At 43.9% G+C, this 19,598-nt stretch overlaps 1 protein-coding gene across 1 annotated transcript in view; it reads right to left on the reverse strand.

Annotated features, from left to right (window-relative positions):
• Positions 1 to 17,621, reverse strand: part of ncam2 (neural cell adhesion molecule 2) — a 361,641-nt gene extending 344,020 nt beyond the window's left edge. Inside the window, exons 1-3 of the mRNA XM_041211359.1 lie at positions 17,591 to 17,621; positions 14,097 to 14,240; positions 7,193 to 7,330 (exon numbers count right to left, since the gene is read on the reverse strand). Coding sequence (XP_041067293.1) covers positions 7,193 to 7,330; positions 14,097 to 14,145 — 187 coding nt within the window. The 5' untranslated portion in view covers positions 14,146 to 14,240; positions 17,591 to 17,621. The remainder of the gene's footprint in view (positions 1 to 7,192; positions 7,331 to 14,096; positions 14,241 to 17,590) is intronic.
• Positions 17,622 to 19,598: the final 1,977 nt, after the last annotated feature.

The raw sequence follows: 19,598 nt of genomic DNA on the forward strand, positions 1-19,598 counted from the left end.
AATTTAAATCAGGCAGCTTGACCCTGATTGGTCAAGGCATTGCCCTGAGGAATGAGTCAGCGAATGGCTGTCACTTGTTTTGTTTAGCTGAAACAGGTCCAATGTGTGTACATGTTCTTTCTGTCTGCAAAGAACCGGGCCCCATGTGTTCATATATGTAGCTTCTAGTCCATGTAATTGGGCCACACTGTGAGCTCCACTGCCAATCCTAAATTGGTTGTCAGAGTAATTGTTAGTGCACTGAGGATTATTTAGTAAATATTGTCCAATCATGGAATCACATCTAATGTTGGACACTATGTTTTGAGTTTTGCAAGCACAGGCTAGTTGGGTACCGTCTGTACCCTGCCTGTTGCGAACAGCAGCTGGGACATGCTGTTTGACACGAAACACCAGTCTTTGGGACGTATGGTCTACATACCCAGCATCACACTGGTACTGAAATTCATATACCACGTTGCTCATTTGTGTGATAGGCAGAAAGGTTTTGTGGCTTGATGGCAGCATCCTGTTAGTGGCGAAGACCAATTGTGTTGCTACTGCAGAGTAGCAGCGTGAAACAGCTCCGACATGTTCCTTTTTTCAGAAATACTCAAGCTCTGCACCACCAAAAGACGATGAGCACAGTAAGGTGAATTTCAGTTAAGAACTGACAGCAACTCTGGCTTGATCTGGGCTGGCTTAGCCATTCAGTTCTGGAAAGTGCCGGACATTATTCCACCACCATTAGTAAGCTGCTTTTTGTTAACAATGGAAATGAGGTGAGTAAGGGATAAAAATATATTAGGTTGGGAGATTATTTAGCTGGTTTAAAGAAATCATGGTGCTGTCAGCCTGTAGCAGCTCCATACAGGAACATTTGTCACTGGAGGTGAAGGATCGGGTATTACAGATTCTCCAGTTAATGATTTTGAGTCTCACAGACAGTCTCTAATCATGCCAGATCTATTACACATATCCTATTAACATCGCAGAAAAGATTACTTCATAAAATCTTACAAGTGAAAAATAGCATGCAACTCTCGAAGGTGTAATGTTCTGTTACCCCTGATGTATTTGCAATCATTAGTTGCTCAGGTTTTTAACTCTCAAGCTCACTCAGGATGCAACCTGGTGCCATTGGACATTATTTCCAGTCTCTGGAAAGAAATGCAGTTGCACAGAATCAGCTGGCCTGCAGATTCTTGCCGTTGCTGTTACCTGGTAAACCGAGGCCCGTCGCTGTTAACATCGCCATGGGATTGAAAACTTTGGGCTGGGTTTTACACCCCCCACCCCCACCCCCCACCCACCGCCCCCCCCACCCCCTCCCCACCCACCGCCCCCCCCCCCCCCCCCCCACCAACCGCCCCCCCCCCCCCCCCCCCCCTTCCATGTTGGCGCGTTTGGAGTTGGTGGTGGTGCTGGAAAAAGTGCAACCCCTGCCACCTTCCCGCCCGCTCCCGATCTGTCTCCCATTTTGCGGGGGGGTGGGTGGTGGGTGGGGGGGGGTGGCGGGTGGGGGGGGGGGTGGCGGGATGGAGGCGCCCGGATGGTCAGCCCACTCTTGGGGCTATGGAGGCCCTTCAGTGGCGAATCAATGGCACTTAAAGGGCTTCATCCAGCCCTCGCTGCTACTTTACCCATGGCATTGGGTGACCCGTGGCCAAGCAGATGGCTTGACAGCTTTTACTGGGCAATCTGGTGCTGTGCAAGCGAGGGTGGAGCAACCTCCTCTGGGGGTCCCCTGTGCCCATCAGAGGTAACGACCCAAGGTCAAAGCCTCCCTTTAACGCCCCCCCACCCCCTCCACAACCTGGACTGACTGTAGCCCAGCAGAGGTCATAGCACAATGGAACTACAGAGCTGCCAACCAATCTGATTGGCCAACAGCGGTCTAAGGCAGGAATTCCTCCCCTGCCGAATGTTAAAATGGCTGCTGAGCAGCCGGTCTTTTAATGGACGGGCTCCTGAACCACCTTTCAGTCAAGGGGCTGAAGAACATAAGATCCAGTCCCTTATCTTCCATGCGCTGGTATCAGCCCCATCATTGCCATATATCAATAAGTACAGAGAGCAGTCTAGCAGGTGTACTTGCTCCTCAAAATACTGCAGTCAGAAAAAATTTTGCCAGATGTTTATCTTGATTGAAATATGGTTTGGGAGCTAATCTGGAACTAGTTAAGCCAAGTAAATATCACAGTGATAGCAGACTCAGCTCTGAACCAGTATGTTAAGAATTAAAGCCCCACTCTAAAGGCCTAAGCACCGAGTCTAGGTGGACATTTTGGTGCAGCACTGAAGGGGCGCTGCGCTGCCAGAGGTGCTGTCTTTCAAATGAGATGTCAAATCAATTCCACCATTCAGGGAAAGTCTATGGAATTCTCCCCAGTGTTAAAATGGATTATCTGAGTGTTACCATTTTGCTGCTTGTGTGAGCTTGCTGTGCGCAGAAATGGCCACTGCATTCCAACATTACAATGGTGATGCATTCCAAAGTACTTCATTGGCTCTAAAGCACTTTGTCATGAAAGGTACGATCTGAATGCAAGTCTTCTTTTTATTTATGTGGCTTTTGAATTAATAAATGCATCATCTGACTGTTCTCTGCCTGCAACAGGCCACAAACAGCAATGGTTTTGGCCAGACCATCTGTTTTCACATTGATAAAAGCAAAATACTGCAGATGCTGGAAATCGGAAATAAAAACAGAAAATGCCGGAAAAACTCAGCAGGTCTGGCAGCATCTGTGGAGGGAGAAACCAAGTTAACGTTTGAGTCCAAATGACCCTCTTCCAGCATTTACTGTTTTTACGTTGATGTTGGTTAAGGAATAAATATTGACCAGGACACTAGGAAGAACTTGCCTTCTCTTCTCTGAAAAGTGTCAGGGGAACAATTAATCCAACTGTGACCGTAGACAGGGCCTCGGTTTAAAGCTGCATCCAAAAGGTCAGCACCTCCAACCATGCAGCACTCCCACAAGCAATGCATTTGAGGTGTCGGCCTGGGTTATGCACTTGAGCGGGATAATAGACCTCTGACTCTCTAACTCAGAGGGGAGAGTGTTATCAATGAGCCAAGACTGGACAACTAGCTGAGAAAGCGTACAACATTCACCAGAAAGGTGCCAGAATACAGACTCAGATGTGCTTCTACCTTCAGCTTTACCTGCAGCAGGCTTTGGTTTCAAGAAGGAGCTGTCATTGAGTTTTACCTCAGATTGCAATTAACCTGCAGATGATCTCTCCACACACACATTGCATTTTCCGTAAGTACTATGGTCCCAGCTATGCCTTATATGTTATGCAATGGGACCATTCTAAGCTGCCACTAAGTGCAGTTGCTGTGAAGGAGGAAACAAAGCCTTGCATTTCTATAGCACCTTCCACAACCTCAGAAAATCCCAGAGTGCTTCACAGGCACTTAAGTGCTTCTGAAGTGTTTAGCCAGTGTTGAAATGCAAGCAACTTCACAACCAATTTGTGCACAGCAAAGATCCCACAAACAGCACCGAAACAATCATCAGATAACCTGTTTTTGAAATTGGTTCAGAGCAAATTGTTGGCCAGGGCACTGGTAGAACTCTTCTGCTCTTCTTCAAGCCATTCCACAAAATGGCGTAGAGCGGTGTGCCGGCAATACTTCTTTTATAAAATTCATTCTCAAGTTACAGGGTGTTTGTGGCAAAGCCGTTATTTATTGGCCAACACTGCATACCCCTGAGAAGGTAGAGTTTGGTCTTTTTGAACCATCGGCATAGCGATTTGATACAACTGAGGAGCTTACTAGGCTTCTTCAGAAGGCAGCAATGAATCAACCAAAATGTGGGTTTGAAATCACGTATAGGCCAGACTGAGTAAGGGCGCAGGTTTCCTTCTCTAAAGGATATTAGTGAACCAGTTGGGTATTTATGGCTGTCTCATAGTCACTTTTACTGACTTTTAATAGGCTTTTAAGCAGACTTTTAAACTGAACTCAAATTCTCCAACCACCGTGGTGAAATGTGAACCCACACTCTCTGGATTATCGCTCCAGAACCCTGGATTAATCATCCAATAAATTTATTGTTAGACCACTTTACTGTCATGCACAGAATTTATGTGTATCTTTTTACTGCCTGTGATCAGTATATTTGTATGTAAAGGGTGTGTCTTTTCTTCCCCTCAGAGTGAGCGCCCAATTAATAATTCCAGCAGCAAGCTTTTTGTGAGTGTTCAGATGAAGAAGGTTATTTATCAGCACACATTTGCCCCAGATTTTAAAATGTGACATCTCACTCAGTTGCCTCACACACACTCACATACACACAAGGATTAGATACAGATGAAGGTAAAACAATGTGGTGTCACAACTCACTGGAGATAGTGCGCTGCAATATTAAGCCCCACAGCTCCCTGAGTCGTGACAAGTGTGGAAAAGTTTGATCAAACCGCCTAATTGTTTAATCTAGGTTAAAAGAATATGAGCACCAGGTTTGTAAACTTAATAAGTAAGTAAATAACTGTTTATTGAACAAATTGTCTTTAGCCAGTGGCAAAAGAAAAATGAACCGCTAATTTCTAACTCTATAACCTAAACTCTACCCCTTCTTAAATCCCTTTACACACACACACACATACAAGACACGTACATCACACAAAATCATGGATTTTAAGGGTGGGATAAAACAGTTTAATAACACCAATTCCGGAATACAGGAATTGATGAGTTGATTTTGATCAATGTCTTCCAAATTCCTTTCAGTTTTTTGTTGATGACACGAGATGGTCTTCCAGCACTTTCAGTATTTAGTTCACTGGTTGAGCACTTGCCTTTGCCTCTTGACAGGGGTTTTCAGAGAGAGAGAGCAGGTTATGGAGATACGAGGAGAAAAAGCCAGCTAGCTATCATTGTAGAATTACTGGACTTATACACACCCAGGAGAGAGAGGTTTTAGATCTTTTTTCCTTTCAGGGTAGGAGCTATTCTGCTGTACTGCTCTCACACAAACCCTGGTCAACTGGTCAAGAGCCAATTAAAATGTTGTTGCCAGGCAGTTCCACATTAGACTGGATTCCTCCTTTCATGGCACATTCTGTAACATTGTATATATCCCTCACACTGTTTTACAGTCCAGCAGAAATAAAAGAAATGTTCTTTACAACAGTCCAACAGAAATAAAAAGATATGTTCTTTACAATGTTTACAACTTATAATTATCTCAGTCTCTTTTAGTCAGACCTGTAGTTTCTTAGATGAAGGTGATGCTTTAAAGTCGAAGCCAATGTCTTGGAAAGCGAAGGATTCTCAGTCAGTTGCAAGGTTTCTTGTAGTTGGATTTCTCGGAGGTTGGCTCTCAGGTGAACGTTAAGTTGGAACAGTTTGTGGGGATTCCTTCTCTCTGTTAGAATTTCTCCACTTTTGAGGTATTGCTGTTTATTACCTTGGCTGCTTGGACGGCTAGTTCAATGACTTTCGGTGGAATTCTCTCTGTCTGCAAGCAGAAGCTGCTGACTTTAAAAGCAGACAGCCAAAATGGTTCCCCCAACCATGTGACTTTCACAAGCTCAAAGTCCTTTTTTCCAAACAAAGGTTGGTGTGTATGTTGATTCCAATCACCCTGTGTTGTGGTTTGACACCTTGAAATTTACTCACCTAGTTTGGATGAGGTAAACCATTATAGTGCAAAGGCAAGTTGGTCGGACCCATTCACATTCATCTTACACACATTGAGCTTCAATGTTTCCTTTTGTTCATGGTGAAATAGAGACAGGTTGGCTGGAATTCTATAGTTCATTTGTTGATGAACCATCCTTAAGTAAAGGTGTGTATGAACTCCCCAGATGGCTGCAAATGTCCATATCTAATTAAGTATAGGTTTGAGACTCAGGACTCTCTGGAGCTCAAAATGCCAATGGTCACATGATTTGCAGTGCCGATTTTAATTGTCTGTTTGTGTCAAATTTTAAAGTATTGACTGAAAGTTCATAATATACTGGAACATGACATTACCCTAACATTTGCTGCAATAAATCAACCTTGCTTTATAACACTGAATGTTAGGAGGCAGCACAGGTAGCCAGGATTCTCCTGGACTTTGTGTAAGGAACCACAAGCGTACTTGTCTCTTGGCTTCATCTTTAATATGAAGTGCTTTCAGCTTCTCAATTCTCTCTCTCTCTCTCTAGCAGTCCCTTGAAATGAGGAGGACACTTGCCACGGAGCCCGGGACAAGAGCTTGCACGTGGAGGTTGTTGTGCTGCAGCTACCACACGATTCTGGCTGACCAGGAAGCTCTCTCACTCCTACCACCAGCCATGGGTGCATCAGAAGGAGTTACAGGTTGATCATTAACCTGCTTGGCCATACCACGAACGTAACTTTCTTGGCCATCAGGTCCTGTAGCTTCAAACCCGGAGCTTTTGGCTCACAGATAGGGATCTGCCCACACCACCGCAAGACCTCAGCTTCTCAATTATTTGTGAAATTTAGGTTTTTTCAAAAATATTGAGATGCAGAGCAGAGTCAAGCCTTATTTGTAGTGGTGGCGTGGAGGCAGGAGAGAGTTAAGCATGGAGCTCAAGAGTGTCCTAATGGCCTTTATGTCCATTTGGTTTATTGGCTTTTCATTTACATGTGCAAATTAAAAACATACAGCAACAACTTGCATTTATGTAGCACCTTAAACGTAGTAAAATGTCCTAAGGTGCTTCACAGGAGTGTCATCAAACAAAATGTGATGCTGAGCTGCATAAGGAAACATTAGGACAGTAAAGAGACAAGTTTTAGGGAGTATCTTAAAGGAGGAGATTTGGAGGTGGTGAGAATCAGGAAAGTAATTCCAGCACTTAGGGCCTATGCAAAAGAATGCCTGGACCCCAATGGTGCAGTGATTATATTGTGTATGCATAGGAGACCAGAATTAGAGAATATGGAGGGTTGAGGGGCTGGAGGAGATTAAAGAAATAGGGAGGGGCAAGGCAATGGAGGGAGTTGAAAACATGGAGGAGAATCTTAAAATCGACATTGGCATTATGCAAGGACAAGGCAGGTTATCTTCCACCAGCAAGAAAATCAAAGTGCAAAAGACACATTATCACTGTACTATCACTAAATTACATCATATTAAAAATTCAATGAACTGGTTGGTACACAATTAACTCACAACTAAACAGCGTACATTACCCGAGAACAAGTAAAAGAAATACGCATAACGGTTAAGTGACCTTACCATTGACAATAACGGTGATGTCTCTAAAATCAATTTCTCCCCGAGCTTCCACTCTCCCCTCGCACCTGTAAACACCTTCGTTCTTCTTACTAATGCGTTGGATCTTCAAGCCGTTGTTATCAATCATCAGAAACTTGTCTGGGAAGAAAAGAATGAAAAGGCAAATCATGAAAAGGTTTCAGACAAGGTGTGGAAGCAAGCAAAGGATGTGGCGTTGTCCCAAAAATATTCAGAATTTACATAAGTCTTAAAAAAGGTCTTTCACTTACATAGGCCGAAATTTTCCAGCCCACCCCCCGACCCCCACCCCTCCCCCGCTCCGCTCCCACAACAGCAGATTCCCACATGACGGAGCCAGTCAGCTCCATTCACATCAGCGGGACCGAAAGATTCTGTCAGCGCGATGGGCTGGAAAATTCGGCCATGGCGTCTTTCATATCCTCGGCACATTGCAAAGCACTTCACAGCTGATGGGGTAACTGCAAAGTGTGGTCACCATTGTAATGTAGGAAATAAAATAGCAGTGTGATAATAATCTGTTTCGGTGATGTTGATTGAGGGATCAATTCTGGCCAGGGCGCCACAGATAATTCTCTTACTCTTCTTTGAAGTCGTGTCAAGCTTTATTTTCTGTCCACCTGTGCAGGCAGACATCCTCAAAGAGGTAACAGATAGATAGTACAGCAGGTTATTCCCACCTAAATCAACATCCCATTCACCCATCACCTCTTGTGCCCTTTGACTTATGTTGCCTCCCAGTCCAGTAATGTCTTGATTTTAAAATCCTCATCTTCCTCTTCAAATGCCTCCATTGCCTCAGCCCTCTCTATCTCCATAACCTCCTCCAGCCCGGGAAATCTGTCTTTCTCCTCAGTTTAATGTCTTATCTCAAAGGCAGCAACACCAACAGACAGCACGCCCTCGGTCCTGCACTAGAAGTGCCAGTCCAGGTTTTCTGTGCTCAAGGGGAGGATTTCCCCCTCATCGGGCGGATGAGGTGAGCAGGCCTGGGAGTGGCTGTACGACACTCCGCTGCCTGTAATTGGGTCCAATTAATGGCCAGTCAGCGTGAACTGTGCGCTGAAAACCTCAGCACTGCTGGGTGGGGATAGGAGAAGTGCAAGCGCTGAAGTGTGCGCATGCACGTGGGTACAATCAGTCAAAGCTCTCTGAAGGCACAGAGCTGCCTCAGGGAGCTGCAGCTTTTTAACATGAGAAACAAGGATTTCAAAAATAAGGAAAACATATCCTCCCCTTGGGCACAGACAATCTGGACTGGCACTTCTAGTGCAGGACCGAGGGCATGCTGTACTGTTGGTGTTGCTGCCTTTGAGATAAGACGTTAAACAGAGGAGGAAGACAGGGACATGTGAAAAATGAGGTGAAAAACGTTCAACTTTTTTCGTCACTGTTGGAACCCCCATCCCTCTGGGGATGAGGCTTTGCAAAAAATGCAAAGGCCACCTGGCCTGTTCACTCACCCACCAACTGTAAGGTTGGACGAGCAGTGAAAAACTCAATTTAATTAATCGATTAATGGGCTTAATAGCCCTCATAATTGTCAGCGGGCGCTATTTCATGCGTGTGCATGTCGGGCATGCATCCGCACAGCGAGCTTAACATCCTGCCCCAAGTCTCTGGCATGGGACTCTGACTCAGAGAAGACAATGCTGCCAACTGAACCACAACACTTCAGCAAGACAAATCCATCAGTCTTATCTCCAGTCCCATGTAAAACAAGAGAATTGCCAGCAGTCTACAACAACAAGTTAGATTTACCTTCAATGTAGTAAATTATCTCATCAGAGCCTAATCAGACTAGAAAATTGACTGACGGCAAAAGAAAGAGTTATAAGGATAGGTGACCAAAAGTTTGGTCGAAGAGATAGGTTTTAAGGCTTATCTTTACAGAGAGGTGGAGAGGCTTAAGAAAGGAATTCTAGTGCCCAGGACCTAGGCAAAGGCATGGCCTGCCAATGGCGAGGTGAAGGAATTGGGGGAAGAGGTACATTTTGGAAGAAGCCAGGCTGGAGGAGGTTATGGAGAAAGAGAGGGCTGAGGCAATGGAGGGATTTGAAGTGGAAGATGAGGGTTTAAAGATCAAAGCATTGCTGGACTGGGAGGCAGAGAGCACAGAGGTGATGGGTGAATGGGATGTTGATTTAGATGGGAACAACCTGCTGTACCAACTACCTGTACCTCTTTGAGGAAGTAACAACCAAAGCAGGCCCTGCTGTACCCCTTGATCAAAAGGTTGAAATAAAAGCTCCACCTCAAAGGCAATGAAGGAGATGAGAAATAGGAGCAGCTGTAGGCCATTCGGCCCCTTGAACCTACTTCAATTTTTAACCTCATGCCTGATCTTTTACCTCAATGTTACTTTCTCAGCTGATCCCCATATCCCTTAACAGTTCAAAAATCTATCAATCCCAGCCTTTGGTATACCCACTGGCTAAGTATCCACAGCCCTGTAGGGTAGAGAATTCCAAAGATTCACAACGCTCTGAGTGAAGAGCTTTCTACTCAGCTCAGTCCAAAAGGGCCATTCCCTTATCCTAAGACTATGGCCTTTAGTACTAAGAAGGAAAGAGGCTCCCAGCATCTACTCTGTCAACCCTGCTCAAAATCTTATATTTTTCCAGAGGGTATAGGCCCATTCTGCTCAATCTTTCTTCATAGGGCAATCATCTCAGTACAGTACACTTCTGTCTACCCTCTCTCAAGCAATTATATATTTTCTTCAGTACAGAGACCAAAACTGTACATAGTACTCCAGCCGATGTTTAAACCAAAGCCTGCGCAATTGCAGCAAGACCTCCTTATTCTCTTACTCTGGTCTCCTTGCAATATAGGCCATCATATCATTTGTCTTAATTGCTTGCTGTACCTACACATTGACCTTCTGTGTTTCCTGTACAAAGCCACCCAAATCCTTCTGAACACCGTCGCCATCCATTAACTAGAAACTAAACTGGACTAACCATATAAATACTATGTTGCACAGGTTAGAGGTTGGGAATCCTGCGACGAGTAACTCACCTCCTGACTCGCCAAAGCCTGTCCACTATCGACAAGGCACAAGTCAGGAGTGTGATGGAATACTCTCTGCTTTTCTGGTACAAGAAACTCAACACCATCCAGAACAAGGCAGGTCGCTTGATCGAGTCCAGTTGCCTACCTCTGGAATTCCCTCTCTAATCCTCTCCAACTCTCTACTCCATTTCCCTCCTCTAAGACACTCCTGAAAACTTAACTCTTTGACCAAACTTTTGGTCATCTGTCCTAATACCTCCAGACATGGCTCAGTGTCAAATTTTGTTGGTTAACGCTCCTGTGATGTGTCTTGGGACGGTTTACTGCGTTAAAGGCACTATAAAAATGCAAGTAGTTGTTGTTGATTGGAATGTACTTATCAGTTTAAGATCATAGGTCAGCAGCATTTCAATGTCAGTTTGCACATGTAACAAAGTGTGACATCTGGAGGGTAATGCGTACACACTAGTCATTCTATCCTTGTAGTATAGATAGCTTCACTTATGCGCAATTATCAACATCATAATGCAAGGACAGTATGCTGAAAGCATTTGGTGACAATGCTGATCATATCAAGTTTAATTTTAAGCTGCTGCGTGACTGGCAGTGTCACATTGTTTCATGCACAACGATCCGCTTGATTCAAATTGCCTCATTTAACTTGATACAGGGGAGACGGCTAACACAAGGCTGATTATGTACATTATTGAGAAAGCTTCCAGCGCAGCACAACAGAGTGCTCCAACATAATGGCGTGATCCCTGTTTAACAATCTAGAGATGAAAGTGAAAGACCAGGAGCCACACATTGGGTGAAAGGAATTTTTAAAAATACGGTGATAAATCTGGAACCAATGATTAAGTGACAATAATCGCAGATTTAAAGAGCCTGCGCTCGTCAGGGGAAGAATGCAAAAACCAATAAAACTTGGAAATGAAGTGTACCAGTAAAATCTGTCCGAACTGCTCTTGTATACCTTAAAATGGAACTCTATGACGGGTGCCAGTGCTACTAATTTTTACTAGGATTTGAACATTTTGAATTGTTTTTTTTTTCTTTCTGGGAAAAGAGAAGCAAGGAGTTCTGGGCTAGCCTAGAGTTTCCTCCGCATATTAGTCAGAGGCGCAGGAAACCTGGGTGCAAATCAATCATGCGGCTTAGGTTCTGGGCACAAGAAAGTGGCCAATGAAGTGTAAGGGGTCTTGGGCTGTATGGTGGCTAGTGACGCCAGGCTGAATCCCCCTGACTCAGTGGACCTTTAAAAATGGCGGGCTCCATTTCCGACAGGTCCGACTGTTTTTGCTGGGCTAAAGAGGTGGGGGGGGGGGGTGTTGCGGGGTGTGATTCACACAAGGAAGGAAACCTGACTCAGCGGGGGCCATTTTGAACTTGGTGCTGAGTCCAAACGGACCCCATCTTTGGCCGCGGCCAGGGCCTTAACCTGCGGTGCGGGAGCCCCAAATTGATGGAGTAGATTCGGTGCTCTTGAATAGGCGGATTAAGGTCCATATAACTTTCATGATCTGATGTTTTTTAAATGCCGACTGTTTAGGCTTAATAAAGAATCGAGGCTGCTGCTGTCAGTGGCAGTAAATAAAAAAACCCTCTGCTAGACTGCTTCGATTGACAGTCATAGCATAAGAAGAAGGAAAGCTTCTGATCATGCAATTTCCTGGCTCAAGCTACCCGCCTGGATAGCCAAAACCCAGCCTATAAAGGAGGTTATGGGGAAGCTTTATAAAGGACTGGGCAGAGTAATATGGGGTGGGGTGATGGAGTGTGGAGGGCATGCGCCCCTCCCCAACCCCCCACTGCGGAAACAAAGCTGGTAGAGCGCTGCAGGGTGGATTGAAAAGGGCGTGTGGAACTTCTGCCCCTCGCTGGAGTTTGGAAACCCGCCCCCTGTGGAGCTGCCAGCCAACCAGATTTGCCAGCAGGTCCATCAGCCCCGGCAGCGCTAGGGTGGCGTCAGCAGCATGTGCCTGGAACTGCAGAGGAAGGAGAAGACCAAGCTCTGCGGATCCCCCCCAAGAGCAGGTAATTCTAGCGTCTTGGGTTGGGGGGGTGGCGTTTGGGTAGGTTAGGGAGAGGAGGGTGGGGTGATGAGGAGATGGGTTTAAGGGAGGGAGCGGGAAGGGGGAGGTTCAACCTCAGTGGGGGTGCGGAACCCATGATCAGCAAAGGACAGAGCCCCTTCCTTCCCAATCATTACACAGGTAAGTGAAAAAACTGGGCCACCGGCTCCTGCCCGGCGGCCCACGCCTAGCGTATTATGGCGTAAACAGCTTATTATCAGGGTCAATTGGCTTAGTAACAAGCCTAATTGGCCCTTGATTATTTATTTAAATATCACGGGTGGGGTGCCGATTTCTGCGCTCACCCTCTGTATTATGGGGCTAAGCTCGGGGTTGGGCAGGGAGGTGGTGGGATGAGAGGAAATTTGATCGTTAGTCAAAATCATAAGTGGTGCGGACAGAGTAGATTTGGGATAAATGTTTCTCATTTTGATTTTTCTTGACATTTTCAGTTTTGCTGCTTCACTTTGTTTTGCTCTTACTTTCTACCTGGTGGTTAGAATCTGGAACTAGCTATCACAGGAAGAGTTGAGGCTTAGGTACTTTCAAAAGGAAGCCAGGTAATAACATGAAGGAAAAGGGTATCCAAAGGCAAACTGAAAGACTGAGGTGTGGTCGGCGGCTTGCGAGGAGATTCATATGGATTATAACCAGCACAGTATAGTTGGGTCGAATGGACTTTTTCTTGCAGCATCTAGTATATGATACTCTTGTCCATTTTGTTTTGTAACTCTTAGTTTGATTTTGCGTAATCTGAACATTCTTCATGGGTGATTGGCTGAAGGGCACATTCCCATTCTCCATGGGACATATTGACCTGTCAACACACGACATGACGCTAACCTTTTAATTCTGCACACGCAAAATACCTGACTAATGTCATGGGCATGGGTTATGAAGTGACAGATGTGATCAAATATTGTAAGGATCATAATGGCCCCTGAGTTCCAAGGCCCATAAGACCGGAAGATGTAGGAGCAGAAGTAGGCTATTTGGCCCATCGGGTTTGATCTGCTATTTCAATGAGATCATGGCTGGTATGATGATCCTCAACTCCATTTTCCTGCCTTTTCCCCATAATCTTTGATTCCCTTACTGATTAAAAATCTGACTATCTCAGCCTTGAGTATAGTTAACGACCCAGCCTCTACAGCCCTCTGTGGTAAAGAATTCCACAGATTGACTACCCTCTGAGAGAAGAAAATCCTCCTCATCTCTGTTTTAAATGGGTGCCCCCTTACTCTGAGATTATGCCCTCTCATCCTAGACTCTCCCACAAGGCGAAACAACCTCTCAGCATCTACCCTGTCAAGCCCCCTAAGAATCTTATAAGCCTCAGACCAAGAAAGGTGCCTCACTTAAGATGTTGCAAAGGAGTCTTTCTCTGGATAGATGAAGATGGGTCGAATGGCCATCCTTACCAAGATTTGCTTCGTAAGATACAATGCAAAACCTAGATTTGATTCAGTGTTCTACAATTTTGCTTGATTTAACTTTGACTGGAGGGTGGATGGAGGGGGAGATGGACTTTGCATGACATTGAAAGGCTTGGTAATATCTATCGGGTTAGACTTTAGATTGAGATAGCAAAGTGTTAGCACAAACACTTAACAGGTAAGTGAAAAAAATCACTAAATTGACACCGCCCAACAGCACAACAACCTCCCCATGGAACCTCTAGTGTTCTGCTTGTGTGAGGATCGGGATTGTCTCTTCTCTTCCCTTGTGTTACATAAAGAGTTTGAAGCCTTTGACAAGAGTTTTACAAATCATGGTTTCAACAGCCAGGTACTTACCACTTGGCTCGGCGCCAATATCTCGATTATTGTGCAGCCAAGTTACCATAGGTGCAGGGGAGCTGTTCACTTCACATATCACTACAGCATCTTCTCCCTCTCTAAACTCCTGGGGAGACCTGATTTCATGAAAGGTCAGCTTTTCTGTGGACAGAACATAAGCAAGGGTTAAGCATAGTGAGAAGAGGTATTCGGAAATCCCCACAATCACTCCCTCACTGTTGGAAAATTCCCACCTACTGCCTCTCTCTGCAATAGCACTGGCAGAAAAACACAGGTCTCATGTTAATTGACCTGTAATGAAATCAGTACACTTTGAGGCACAAACTTAGGAATCCAAAATGCAGTACCACTGGCAACAACAGCAAGAGCTTACATTTATATATCACCTTTAATGCCACAAACAATCTGGTGATGGAGTTTCTGCCCAGCTCTGCTGTTCATTTTGGCTCAAATTGCCTGAAAGCAGTGCAAAGGATTGCTGAATTTTAAATGCAAATTACATTCTGCACAAATTGATTTTCTGCAATCTTTTGCATTAATTTAAAAATCACTGCATTAGGAACTGACTCTGCCAACAAAACTGGTCAAGCTCCCTCCACCCCCCACCACCACCGGGTGAATTAATCACCATGACAACTTCTGCTAATTAGGCTCATCTGACAGGTCTTTAAGGTCGATCTCGAAGTTAAACTGGGTCTTTTGGGCACCAAAACGCTGATAAACATATTTTAAAAAGCTTTAGAGTGTAATGTTTTCAAGCTATGAAGAAACCAGATACTTTACCCTAATAGAACGACCAAACGGTTGTGTATATGTTTTAGAAGTCACAGTTTTAAATTGGATTGCTGACTTTTTTGTGCTAAAGCCACTGTCACCTGTACTAATCAAACTGCGCCACAATACCAGAAAACAAATACTTTTTAAAGTTGCATTTTATTAAAAAGGAATTGCATTTTAAAAGCTGCATGGTAGTGCTGGTGCATTATAGATTTTGCATGGCGATGATATGCAAATGAACTTGTGTGGAAATGTGAAACAACAAAAGGTTATCAAAATGGTGGGATTTTGGGTGCAATTTGCCACAGTTCGCCAATTGTACTCAAAGAAATTCCATAACCCCACCATACTTATGAAAATATTTAACCTTTGGAGTTACTTTCACACATAATTTACCTTTCAGAGTTCATTGAAATACATATAGATAGTGATACAGTATTTGCTTTTATGTAGACTAAGCTTTATAAGTATAGCCACAGAGTTGCTCTTGCTTACATTCTCAGGGTGAGAACCTGACAGATGTCTCTATCTAAATTTTAAAAGAGTTTTTCATGGGTTGCAGTATTGTGTGATGCGAGTAATTTGGATTGACAGGAGGCACAGCAGCATCTTTTGATCAACTGATGCACAAGATGGTGAGGAATCATTTGGTCCCTGAAGCCTGGCCATCTAATACCTCAGCCACCCAAAACATGATGCCACTTCTTTCGTATTTACCAATTTTCACCCCCACTCCCTTGAAGTCCCTGATTCTTGCTGGTGTTAGGGTCCGCAGGTACTAGGGTCCCTCTGATACTTTCCTCAAATGGATTTTCTTCAAGGTTGAGCATAGACAGTGAACCCCAACACGAAACATACATGCATGTGGAATTTCCAGCAGGGGTCAGTGATGGTGACCAGCTGGAGGGAGGGTGCTGAGACTAACTGTCATGTTCCAACCCTTTCGCTGAATAAAGGTCAACCAACCAAACACGGACCATTCTACACCAGGTGGTGCCTCTACCCTGTAAACTATTGTGGAGCTCAGTGATAACCTTCTCAAGGGCAATTAGGGATGGGCAATAAATGCTGGCCTAGCCAGCGATGCCCACATCCCATGAATGAATAAAAAACAAAACGTATCTGTGGGACTGAACCTATTTACTGCCTTATCGTGGTATCTCCTCCCCATTCCCTTTCACTGTCTTTCAGTGATTCCTCCTACTCATACACTTATCTTTCCTTTAACTGTTTCTTCCTTAACCCTTATCTCAGGGTGAGAACTACAGCCCCTATCTACATTAGAAAAAATAGTTTTTCATGGGTTGAAATATTGAGTGAAGAGGGTCTTTTGAGGTAACAGGAGCAATGGGAGTGTCTTTTGATTAACTGTTGCACAAAAAACATTAAAGTTGAGGTAAGGCCCCTTTAGCCTATAGCTGTCCAGCTCATACCTCAACGACCCAAACATGGTGCTACTGGTGATGGAACATACATGTGTCAGTATTAACATTCAAAACAGAATTGGGTAAATGCTTGAAGGGAAAATAAACCATTACAGGGCTATGGGGAAAGGGCAAAGGGAGTGGGACAAATTGGATACCACTTCAAGGATCAGCAGGCGCATAATGGGTCAAATGGTGTGATGCATCATTTTATAATTCTACTATTGCCTACCTATGCAGTCTGTTTTCCATTAAACTGGCACCCAGAAATAGCAGTCAGTTAAAGGTCAACTTCTCTCCACTTGCCTATCAGTGGTACTGCTTAGCTAGGAAGCAACCTTTCCTGTTAAATATCTTTCCATGACACATTTAACCAAAACATTATCTTTCCCTTTTAATCTGCAATAAAAATACATCTCCATGTGCTTATAAGGGGCTGGTTCTCCTGTCCACAAAAACGGCAACAAATATTAGCTTGTAGCGGCAGATTACAGTGATTAGAATGATGGAAAGCCTTATATAATTAGTGAATTATCATTGAAATGTTGAAGCGTGTGGTTATTTCTGGAACTTCCATTATCAGTTGGACAATAAAAGTGATTATTTCAAATACACGTTCCTCCTATTCATGGAGCTAGCACAACACTCAATAGTATCAGTTTAACCCTTCCTGAAGTATTCCTAGACTCCATCACCTTGCGCTGCAGCTACTGCTAGTTAGGGTAAAATATCATATCAGGAAGGTCCCAGTACACAAAACTGCTTTGCACTAATGTTCCTATAGTGGTGTTAGAGTCCCTTCAATCTTTCAGTGAGGATGTGACAGTGCAGGCACTGAATGGAGTGCTTTTGCCTTTTGGACTGCAATGCCTCATGTGCTACTGTGATAGCACAGTGCAAATAACACGTTAGTGCATGTTCTATACAGATTCTATCAAAACGTTGCAGCATAGTGGGCAACATAATCTAACCCATGTTCCAGTTTGGGTTCTAAACTCCAGGTATTGGGTTTGAACACCACTTTGAGCCAAGCTGGCTTTTGGAATGTTGGTGATGAGGGTTCTTCCTGCAAAACACATTTTCCAAAAGCTTGGCTGATTCTGTTGGACCATCAGAACAAGTACAAACCTGCCTATATTCAAATTCCCCCGGGAATCCTTCTGTTGGCATAATTTCTTTTGTCTCCATTTTAATACAATGGAGCTAAAACAAGCACAAGCCTTTTCCTGAACATCAGATGGTGTGTGATTACTGAAGTAATTACATTTTATAATGCCAGGGTGCACTTACTGTAAATCTCCACCAGGATCGTAGCTTCCTGAGACTTTCCATTGACATCTGTCACCTGACACTGATAGATTCCAGCATCCTCCTCATTGGCATTATAGATAGTTAGCCGTGATCGTATCCCCTCAGTCTGTACTACGACCCTCTCATTGGAGATGACCTTTTCACCATCAGGGCTGTACCATTCTATACTGACAGGTTCCCCAATAGCTGGAGGAGAAGATAAGAGGGAAATCAATGGATTATACATAACTAAACTGGGAGGTTGAGAAAATTAGAGTCATTTCTATTTACAGCACAGAAGGAGGCCATTCATCCCATTGAGTCTATGCTGGATCTCCATGAAGCAATCCAGTCAGTCCCATTCACCTGCTCTATCCCCATTGCTCTGCAAGTTCATTTCCATCCAATTTCCTTTTCATAGCTTGTCTCTGCTTCGACCACTCTCACAGACAGTGAGTTCCATTAGAGTACTGTTCTTTCACTCTGTGATCCAGGATAAATCCCAATAGGATGAAAGACTCCTGCAGCGATAAAAGTTGGAAGGGTCTTAAATAAAATTGACTAAGGCTGGCTTAATCTATTTCTTACTGGCATGGTCACCTGGTGGTTTTGATACTGGACTAGCAACTTTGATGTTATGCAGCGATATCCCTCCAATTAATGAAATTAAATTCAGTCATTTGTGGGTTGTTTATGTTTTAAATCATCTTTCTAATTTAGGGTAAAATGGACTATTGGTGAAAAGAGAGACATGTTGCTGAAGCTTTTCATCTCTTGTTCATTAGGACAAACACAAGAATGCCAAATTTCAAACAATCACAACAGTTTATACTACAGGAGAAAAGGGTCATGATGGGTTAGCAAGTCAACTCTGATGGGCCAAGGCATTGCCATAGAGAAAGCAATTAAGAGCCAGAGGCTCCCCAAGGTCCTGAGCAATACAAAAAAAAGGCGCAAGGCTTAAACATATTCCTTTTGTTTGCAGAGAATGGGTCCCTGCATATGAACATATGTTGTTTTGAGCAAATATAAATGAGTCACGTTACGAGCTTGACTGATGGTTGAAAGTCAAAGGTCATTTTTCCATTCATATTCTTTTCAAATACATTTGGATCATTCTTTGGTTGCTCTTTTCTTTGAAAGTCTGTTATCAAACCTGTGGTTTTTAAGCTTGACCTCAGTAATGCATCATATGCAGATAATGCCACCTCTCTGAAATTGGTGGCTATATCTCCAGTTTATATCTCTACCTCCCATTGATCAACGTCACAGGTTGTGGACATTGGTAAAGCAGTTGCTAAGCATTCCTAAATGTTTTCCTCCTTTTTATCTTGAACCGTGTATTTATCAGATAATTAAGCTTCTATACATAAATGTTAAACTTAGATTTTTTTGCCAGTTTTCTCATCTTGTCTGATGGCTTATGCACAATTATGGTTCAATTGCACAGATGCACAGTGGGTACAAAATGCAAAACCGTCTGCCTTATGCCTCTTCATGTGAAATTGATTCGCAGGATTCTGACTGATAAGTGGTGATCACCTGACTAGATAACATCACACGATTAGCACGGAACAAATAGCAGCCCCCTTTTTTTTTTGGATTTCTATCTCTCCACATTCTTGCAATTGAATATTTTTCAAAAGTACAGAGAGATTCTGGTTTTTGATGGGCTTTCATCAGCAGAAAAGCAAATCTAAATACTTGATGTCAGCTTCTGTACTGAGATCTCTCGCTGGACTTGGCATGAGGTTTTGTTTTTGCTTCAATTAACTGTTCTTTTCCACTGATGGTAAGTGGAGTGTCAACTGTGACTTAAGCAGTGGATCACACTGTCATCTCTAAGTCATAAGGTTATGGCCTCAGGTCCCACTCCAGAGACTTGAACACAAAATTGATCGTGACATTCCCAGTGCAGTATCTGAGGGAGTGCTGCCCAATAGGAGGTGCCTTCTTTCAGATGGGATGTTAAACTGAGACCCCTTCTGCTGTCCGAGGTGGATGTAAA

Source organism: Carcharodon carcharias, chromosome 18, assembly GCF_017639515.1.
Source record: "Carcharodon carcharias isolate sCarCar2 chromosome 18, sCarCar2.pri, whole genome shotgun sequence".
Classification (NCBI taxonomy): Eukaryota; Metazoa; Chordata; class Chondrichthyes; order Lamniformes; family Lamnidae; genus Carcharodon; species Carcharodon carcharias.